At 57.2% G+C, this 9,336-nt stretch overlaps 1 protein-coding gene across 1 annotated transcript; it reads right to left on the bottom strand.

The window, feature by feature from the left end:
• Positions 1-8,094: 8,094 nt before the first annotated feature.
• Positions 8,095-8,418, bottom strand: KCNE3 (potassium voltage-gated channel subfamily E regulatory subunit 3). Its single transcript, XM_009276880.2, has one exon. The coding sequence runs from the start codon at positions 8,410-8,412 to the stop codon at positions 8,095-8,097; it is 318 nt and encodes a 105-aa protein (XP_009275155.1). The 5' UTR covers positions 8,413-8,418.
• Between the last annotated feature and the right edge of the window lie 918 nt (positions 8,419-9,336).

The raw sequence follows: 9,336 nt of genomic DNA on the forward strand, positions 1-9,336 counted from the left end.
CTCTGGACTGCGCTGCGCTGGGGCCTGGCACATCACGGCTCTCCTGGGCACTTTGGGGTGATTGCAGAGCATCCGGGCACTCACTGGCCGTGAATGTTGCCAGCAGAAATCTCTATTTTCATCTATTACTAATGACAAAATTTCCAGTCCTTATGGCCGTGGAGGAAAGCCAGAAAATAAGAAATTGATACGCAAGTGAAGGAAAGCCAACATTTCTAAGTTTTCACCCTCATCTATCGTTTTGCCTAATTGAAGCACAGCATGCTCAGACCGAACTGAGCAGCAGCAAACAGTCGGGGGACTAAAAACCATGGGAGAGGCCACATTGCCAGCAATGAATAGGAGCCAGGCTGGGAGGAGAAGGGCTGACAGGCTGCTGACAGCCGCCGGCTCGTGTGCTGGGAGCTGCCAGAGCCAGCGGGGACCGTGGTGAGGCTCAGCTGGGAGGGAATGACTTCTTCCTAGCCAAAACGAGCGTGTGCCCCCAAAATGAGAGTTTTCTTCTAATGTAAACAAAATCCTGTAAGTTAATAGAGACTCGTTAATAACATAGCTCCTGTTTGGGATCTGCAGTTACACAATGCAGGGGTAAAGAGCGTATCCGTTCTCCTTTACATGGTTAAATGTATCCGTCCTCCTGGCAGGGTTGGGTTTGCAGCATCTCAGTATCACACCCCTGAACGACAATGCACATATTTTGTTCTTACCAATGTGTTTAATGTGTTTTTCCACAGAAGAATGGCTAAGCACACAGCGATGTCACCGAATATCAGAAATAAAAACCATCTGTGCGGTCACGTTGGCGTCCTCAGCGATCTGGTACCGCAGACCAAATCCTCACCCGCAACAAACCGGATTAGCTCTGTGGATCGCACAGCTCTGCCCAGCCCTGCACCGGAGAGCCTTGGGGCTGAACCCAGCCGGTACAGTGTTTCCATGGCAATTTTACTGCACACAATTTATTCCAGATCGCCTGCAAATGGCCCAGGGCTCCCATAATATTCCAGGTTGTTTTTCTGCCCCCGGTTTCTGCAGTGAGCCGGGGTCATGCAGGATGAACCCAGCGCATCCTTCCAGCTCGCTGCCAAGCCTCTCGGCAGGCACTGTGTATGCCCTCGCCCTGCGGCACATCTTTTGTTTTATTATTTATGTATCCTGAACACCCTGTTCTCCTGTGCCTCTTGCGTTACCTGGTGATAACACAGCAACTCCCATCCTTTCATTTCCCTCTCTCAGAGTAGCGTATTGCCAGAAAGGCAGCGCAACTCTGAACGCAGGCGGTAATGACATCCCTGCCAGTTGATAGTGTGCTGCACGGGGAGGGGTGGGTGCCTTTTTGGGCCCGAATGCCATTTTTAATCCGACCTGGGGTCAAAGCAGCCGAAGTGCTTTGTCCGGAAGAAGCGCAGGCACTCTGCAGGCAGAGCACGAAGAAAGGGAGCGGGCTGGCAGGTGGGAAGGATGCAGCAGGGACCGCTGAGATTAGGAAATGGCTTTCAAATTCTGCAGCTTCCCCTGGCTTGGTGCTTCACGATGTCAGCCCTGGGAAGGCCTGATCCTGCACCCTCCGGCACTGACAACACACTCCTCAGCTTCCTCAGGAGCGTAACGCCCTAAATACCCACGCTTTAAAAGCAGTATGTGATGTGCAGCTCGGAGCCGCTGGAAAAACCTCTGCTCCCAGCCCAGAGGGAGGGCAGGGAGCAGCTCTCCTCACCGTTGCCACAGTCTCGGCTCCCCGGTTCACGGGCCCAACCGCAACCAGCAAACGCAGCCGGTGAGATCTTTCATAACGGGCAGCTTGGAGCCAAAAACACACCACAAGTCCAATTCTGCCAGCGGGCACGTGTCCGAGGAACTCGGGCTCATCACCTCTTCTCACCTTAATCCTGTGTCCTAGCTGATAAAGAACATTTTACAGGCTCCGGTGACTAAGCACTTAATCTAGGTCTTAATCACGTAGGGGCGACGGTATTTACCGAAGCTGAGTAGCACAGTGGGTTAGTGTGCCAGGCGTAGGTGTGGGAAAGCCACGGTGAGCATCACCGTCCCCAGCACCCCTCTGGAGGAGGCGCTGATCCAGCTCTCCACGTCCGCCCTTCGCTCGGGGCACGGGCTCCTTCCAGGGCTGCTAGTTCACTGGGGGAAGTTTCGGCGCCTCCCGCTCACTTGGGCCTGGCTTTGGTCACCAGTCCCCTCGTATATCAATGGCTGTTCTTCACAAAACAGAAACCAAACACAGACCTAGCTATTTTTAATCCTCCCCTCTAGGTATTAATAGCCCATGCGCGTGCTCTGCTGAGCAGTTGTCCACCAGCCGCATCCATCTGCAGAAAAGAGATGTGATGGGTCCATTTGCTCTGGGGAGAGAACAAGAAAGGAGTACGGATCAGGCTTTTCACCCCGATTTATCCCTTCAATTAATCCCAAAGTATGGGATAAGTTGTGTGGAACCGAGAAAATTTGTACCAAAAACTTTCTGCAAGGGGAGTACATGAGATCCCGGGTCTCTGGGATTTCCTGATTGTCAGTAAAAATAAACAATGCCTTGTTCTTTACTAAGAAATACTGCTTTTTCTTACTTTCTGGTGCAGGTTTTGTAGGTACCCATAGGATAGTCAAGCGGAACTTAAATGCCCCGTGATTGCACAGTCCCAATGGTTAGTTTTATGACCAGACTTTTGATAACATTGCTATAGCTTATCACCAGCATGTGCATATCATCCTTCAGCTAGACTGACCCCAGGTTTCCCTTTCCCCTCACCTGGATGAGAACAGGGGAGGAAAAGGCAAAAAAGGAGCAGAAAAAGGGGAGCCAGACAGACCTGCATTGCTGGAACAGCCGCGGTGCAAAGGGGGCCGGGGCCGTGTCTTACCCGTGAGTGCAAGATGTCATGTAGAGAAGGTCCAATGTAGCCCCCAAATCCCGACTCTGCCTGCTGAGGGCTCCTCCGCTAATTAATTTGGCAGCTCTCAGTGCCAATTTGGGAGCGCACGCAGGCAGCTGTGCCATCGCATGTGCAGGCCACCGCGGTACCAGATACCAGGGAAGGGAGATGGTGCTCTGCCCAGAGGCTCAGAAAGCCAAAGTCTCCCGAACACTGCATTTTTCCATCATGTGCTTTAAAAATGTTTGTAAAATGACTTATCTGGGTTAGGCAAGAGCGGGAGCTGCGCCCAGCGCCGCTCGGCGAAGGGCTGTGAGTGAGAAATGCTGCAGCAGCAAACAGCAGAGCTGCTTTAGGGAGGAGGGACATGTCAGAGGTGGGTTTTGTGCTGAGCATCCCCCGGAGAAGAGCCGTCAGGAACCGGTGCTCCCTCTGCCGCCGCAGAGATGCATCCCTCACTGCCAGCAGCACGCAAACCCAACCTCGCAGAGGGGCTGGAGGGGACTAGCTCAGACAGGCAGAAAATGGAGAGGGGCAGAATAAACGTTTTTCATGCCTGCACATAATTAATTTGGTTTCCCACATCTTTATTTAAAGCATCTGATACCAGCCCCGTGTGAGAGAGGCGACTCGGATGGACGGACATCCAATGCAGCAAGGTGGTAGAAAACAGAGGAAAAGGCCCACAGAGGACTTCAAGCGACTGACCCTGCATGGCAATTCCTGCAGAGCTTCCAAACGGGTCAGGTTCTTTGGTTTAAGTCACTTTTGTTTCTCTCATCCCTCTGAACAAGGGTGTCACTCCAGCCGTGATGCTGCAGGGCTATCAGCAAGGCAGGTTGTAGGAACAGGCTGCGCCTTTGGTGAGAGGAACTGATATATTTAGAAGAAATGGATGTGTTTCGGACACTGAGGGTTTCTGACGTGAGGGGAGAGCTTGTGTGTCCGGGAGCGGCCCCGTTGCTATAATAATGACCTCGTCACCTCCCAGAAAATCCTTTTAAGGTAGCACTGGCAATGGCCAACCCCATCTCTGAGCAGGGCTGGTTGAGTTACCTCGCAGGAGGACATCACCTCTGCTCTCCCTCCGGAGGAAGATGGGCAATAATGAATAAGTAATGTCACTGCCTCAAACCGCTGTGAGCTGTGCCGCAGGGCTTTCGTCCAACACCCACAGCACTGAGCCCCACGGCCTTGCGCCTGCGCAGCCAGGACACCGTTACAGCTTCATGTCCCATTTCTTGTGGGTAGCGATTGCCACTGATGCACGAACTGCCCTTAATCCCCTCCCCAGCTTTTCTACCCCTCGCTTTGTAGCATTTAGTTGTAGCTCTGTGCATGGGACAAATAGAGCTCGTTAGGACTCCTTGGTAGCTAACAGTCATTTAATTAGCAAATAAACATCACCCAGTGGTATCTACGCACCAAACCTATCAGCCAAAACGTGCCGCAGCATCTGCCCCAGATCACAGCGTGCTCCAGCCAGCACAATGAGCATAACCAGCAAGAACAGCTGACAGGGAGGGCGAGAGGGGCCTGGGGAAGTTACCCCGGGAAAGTACAGGGGAACCCCCCGCTGCAACGTGGAAGATGCTTGTCCGGCGTCCGGCGCTGCGGTGCAGGGATGCTCATCCGGCATCTGTCTGCTGCAGTGCAGGGATGGTCGTCCAGCACTTCTCTGCCCTGCCATGAACTGGGAGCATTTTCCCTTTCCCTCCCTTTTTTTTTTTTTTTTTTTTTTAATGTTTCCCAAGATTAACTTTCCCCATCATGACCCCTGTCTACCACGGGCTGCGAATAAGCATTCACGCGTGTGAGCCTGGCTCGGCACACCTGACGGGAGAGCAGCACGCCCTTCCCAGGCCAGCAGTCTGCTCTTCTCCTGCACGCTGGCCCCGTCAGCAGCGCAGGATTCCCACCGAGCACTGACCGCTGTCTCAGAGAAGCAGCTCCCCTTGAACACACCTTCCCATACCTCAGTGCCGCTGGGCTGCGTATTCACCGGCCAAAACCAGTATACCACAAACTGCTGGAGGCACCTCATGCTGTTAGCTAAACATTCACTGATACCCGCTGGCATCGCTCGGCGATACCATCGCTATCAGTCCCTGCACTGCTACCGTTTCAACTTGCACATTTCTTATCGAAATGCCCAGCATCAAAGCAGTCCCAGGAACAGGCCTCCGCGATTCCCGTCGCTCCCACAATCCTACCGTTGCTTCGCTAAGCCAAGGTCAGCCTGAATTTCCTACACACGATGATGTTTCAGTATCCTTTTCCAAGTACCAGGCAAACTGCTATGGACATCGTCTCACCCGTGATTCATTGCTGCATGCCAAGGAAAAAAATCTTAAATAAATTGGCTTCCCATGAGCCCTATTTTTTTTTTAGCTGCATTGCTTAAAACCCAAATGTAGTCAGCTACAATTTGCATTTAGTGATTCAGCCAAGGCCAGCGCTTCCCCAGCTCTCCTCTCTGTGTGCCTGAGTGCGTCTCCTTGCTGTTAAAACAAACCACATGAGCGTTACCCAGAAATCGTCTGCTCCTGGGGCTGCAGCACAGGGAGCGAGGCCAGAGCCCCATCGGCTTTGACGAGGAATCTCTTGAGCTCTGGGATGAGCACCTAATCAGTTGTGAAATCTTTCCTCTGTCAGCTGAAGCAAACCCATTTCGGGAGGCTCCCAGATCTGTCCTCCCCCCCATATCCCCCAGTTTCCGTACCCCTCCGAGAATCCTCAGCAGCCCAGCACAACCCCCTGCCGAGGATGAGTTTCTCAAGCCGACCCGGAGCCATGGGTCCCAAGGGGACACCAGCCAGCCTGGAGCCGTGGGTCCCATGGGGACACCCAACCAGCCTGGAGCCGTGGGTCCCACGGGGGCAAGCCCAGCTGCTCTTGCCCCGGGGGTGCCAGGGTGCCTCGGGGAAGGAGTAGGTGCCCATGGCGCAGGGACCCTGAGGCAGCTGCCACAAGGTGGCACTGGCACCTTGTCACCCAGCCTGGTGGCATCCAGCCCGAGGCCCCAAGGGTGGGGGCACACCAGGGCATCTCCCCAGCCCTGCTGCAGGCTCTGGTCCGAATTTAACTGTGGGGACGGACGGGAGGAGCTGCCAACGGATCGGAAATGGGGTGAATAACGATCACCGCAGGAGCTATGTCGTGCAGGAGGGTTTTTCCCCCTTAGGGTCTTCTGGATTAGGGACAAGCAGCATTTTAAATTTTTTTATGACGTGCTACCCTGTAACAGACTTGTCCCACCCTGGTCATAACAGCAGAAGGGACTCTGGGGTCACTAGATCCATGCTAGCCTCCCCCTCTCCCGGGAGGGCTGGTGGCCATCAGGAGAGGCAAGAAGACCACATCGCGGGGGGGGGGTTGGGGTACCACACTCACCATTCAGCACCCGTCCCATTGCAGGGACCCACATCCTGGCCCTGGCGCGAACGGCTGCTCCGTGGCTCATCCCGCCGGAGGAGCCGGTGTTGGAGGAGGACAAACACCGCGGAGGTGGAGAAAACCCGAGCGCAGTGTGTGCTTGCACAAACCAACCCGGCGGAGGGTTGCTGTCTCAGCTGTCCCCACCTGGTCTGATTCCCCCGATCTATTTGCAGGTAAAGGGTTTATTTTCCTTTCCCAGCACTGCAACCACAAGACAAACACGGCGAAGCCTCTTGAGCTACTTCCCGCTTGGGCCAGGTGCCGGGGGACGTTGGTGGCGTTTGCCCCCGCGCCCCCAGAAAGCCCCACTGGCACCCTGTGCCCGGCTCAGAACTCACAGCAGACTCAGCCCCAAAGTGGGCAGCCCCCCGAGGGCTCCCCAAAACCGCCTGCCTTGGGTTTTATGCCCAGGTCGAGGGCATGGGAAATCAGGAATCGGTCGCTGAGCTGCTGCCGTCCCAGTGCCTCTGGTGCCAAGGTTTCCAGCCCTACCCCAAAAGCGCTCACATCCAGTATTATTTTTTTGGATTAGGGTTTGGCGTCACTGTTTGGGCTCAAGCATTGCAGCTGCGTTTAACCTTTGAATGCAGGCGGAAAGGCCCCTATGGGTCAGCTAATCTAGCTGCAATTAAAGACACTAATTATGCCATTATTAGCAGGTTAAGACGTGCGAGGGACTGGGTCACCGGCACTGCCCCACAGCCTGTTTTGAAGGACGGGGACGTTTACTCCACGGGCCAGTCCCAAACCTGGCCAGCTTAATAGCGGAGCCAAAGCCAAGGAGCCCAGCAGGACCCGAGAACATCCCCTTCCTGTCCACCGCTGGGCCCTCGCCCCGTGGAAAACACCTTTGGGACCTGCGGTACAAAAGGCCAAAGCTACAGCCGACAGCAGGAAGGAAGCAGGAAAAACTTCGGCATCACCGTCCGGAGCCCAGAGAGACCTTCGGGGACGCGCGGAGCTGGATGCCTCTGGCCAGGCTCAGGCCACGCTCGCGGCGTGTGCCTGCGGCTTGAGCGATGCTCCCCGGCCGGCGGTGGGGAGAAAGCATCTCGTTTCCTGGGACGGGGGCTGCGATGCCACCACGGGGTCGCCCTTGATGCCCCCTCGGCAGCACGCAGGGAGCAGGTTTAGCCCTTACAGCATGCCCCGGGCTCCAGCAGCCAGGGCAGGGCACTGGCACGGGGAGATGCCCCACGGATCACCCCCGATGCCGACTTTGCTTGGAAAAGAAGCAAACGCGACCCCACTGGAAATGGTCACCTCCTTTAATTCCCCGCCAGAAAAGTGGGGCCCAGCCTGCCTCAAAAATTACAGTGTTTTAGCACCAGAAAAGCCCTCTAGCCAGTGTCATGAAGCTGCTGGGAGCCCACGGAGGTCAACGCTGGCCGATCCGAGTGGGGAAACGGTGAACTTTTCTCCTTGAAGACCCCTGCCAGCCTCGGCAGTCCACGGTGGGAAAGAAGCTGCCTCTGCCATCCCCGTCCCCCCGGGGCTCAGCCAAGGTGGGTCTGTGGAACCGGGACCTGCCCGCGGGTCGCACGCTGCCACCTCCTGCCAGACAGGAGCTGTAGCCCGGCCAGGACGTCCCCGCGCTGCTCACACCAGGGCTGAGCACCTCCATGGGGGCACCTGGGGCGGTTTTCCCAGCAGCTTTGGGGGCAGGCTGCCCGGCAGCGCTGCCCCATCCCACAGGCAGCAGGATGCACAGCAGCGACGTGGCCCCAAACCCACCGTCTCCCAGGGGGACAAGGCGTCGGGGCCGCGCTCAGATCATGGAGACCCTGTTCTTGATGTAGATGTGGTATGGGTCGCTGTGCTTGTCCACTTTGCGGGAGCGGGTGTAGCCCAGGATGAGGCTCCCCACCGTGGCGGCGAAGAGCGTCATGACGAAGAGGATGTACATGTAGGCGTTGTCGTTGCGGCCGGGACGGCCGGCACGGGCGCTGGCGTTGCGTGCGGCAGCAGCGGTGGTGGCAGGGCGGTCGGCAGGGCAGAGGATGACCCCGTGCAGCGTCTGGTTCAAGGCATTAAGCACCGCCTGGAGGCTTTGGTGCCAGGTCTCCGTCACGTTGTCCTCCTCCATGTCCTCGCCCAGCCTGCAGGGAAGGACAGGGAGGCTCAGCCAGGGCTGCCCCCCGTGGCGGCGGTGTCCCCAGGATGATGCTGGGGCTGTCCTGCCAGACCCAACAATGACCCCAAAATGGTCCTTGAAGCACCTCCTCTGCCACACAGCAAGGGTAGGAGTGGGGGGTATCCAAGCCCTTTGCATTCGCGGCAGCCCCCTCCCCAAATTTCACTCCTTCCACGGATGGAATAAAGCCCCCGGAGCTTCGGGGCAGCTGCCTGCCCACCTCTCCTTCCCGGGGCTGGGGACAACGGGGGGACACAGCCGTCCCGGGGCAGCCAGGATGGTTGAGTTCAAAGCCTGCTTCCCCCAGGGAAGTGGGGGGACGGTGGGCTTGTGTCCGGAACCACCCATGTCCTGCACCCTTGCAGGGTGCAGAGCCGGCACCCAAGGGACCCTGGGGGGGCTGTTTGGGGTCCCCCATCCTAAATAACAGCTCCGGGACTGATCTTGCCATGCGTTGACCCCACTCGCTCTGGGCCAGGTCCCCCCAGGGTAAGCAGGGACCCCCTTTTTTCCCCGTTGGTCCTAGCCCGGGGCCAGGAGCCGCGACCACCCTGGCAGGGGGTCACAGCTCCCCACGCGCCCCCGTGGACCCATCCCGAGGGGTCGCTGCCCTAAATCCCCCCGGGAATTTCCCTCCCCATGGGTCCCAGACCCCCTCTGACCCTCCCCCCCGGGACACGGTGCCCCTCTGCCAGCCCACCCTGCACCCCCATGTGCCCTCTGTGCCCTTGTGCACCCTCACACCTCGCCGGGGCCTCGGAGCAAGCGCGGACGGGAAGGGACACGGGGACGCGGTCCCCCACGTGTTCCATCCTTCGGGACACACTGGCCCCACAAACCACTGTCGTCCCCCAGAGTATCCAGCCCGTCCCCCCC

Source organism: Aptenodytes forsteri, unplaced genomic scaffold, assembly GCF_000699145.1.
Source record: "Aptenodytes forsteri isolate BGI_AS27 unplaced genomic scaffold, ASM69914v1 Scaffold459, whole genome shotgun sequence".
NCBI lineage: Eukaryota > Metazoa > Chordata > Aves > Sphenisciformes > Spheniscidae > Aptenodytes > Aptenodytes forsteri.

Coding starts and splice junctions, on each gene's coding strand:
- KCNE3 (XM_009276880.2), bottom strand. CDS start 8,412: ATGGAGGAGGACAACGTGACGGAGACCTGGCACCAAAGCCTCCAGGCG.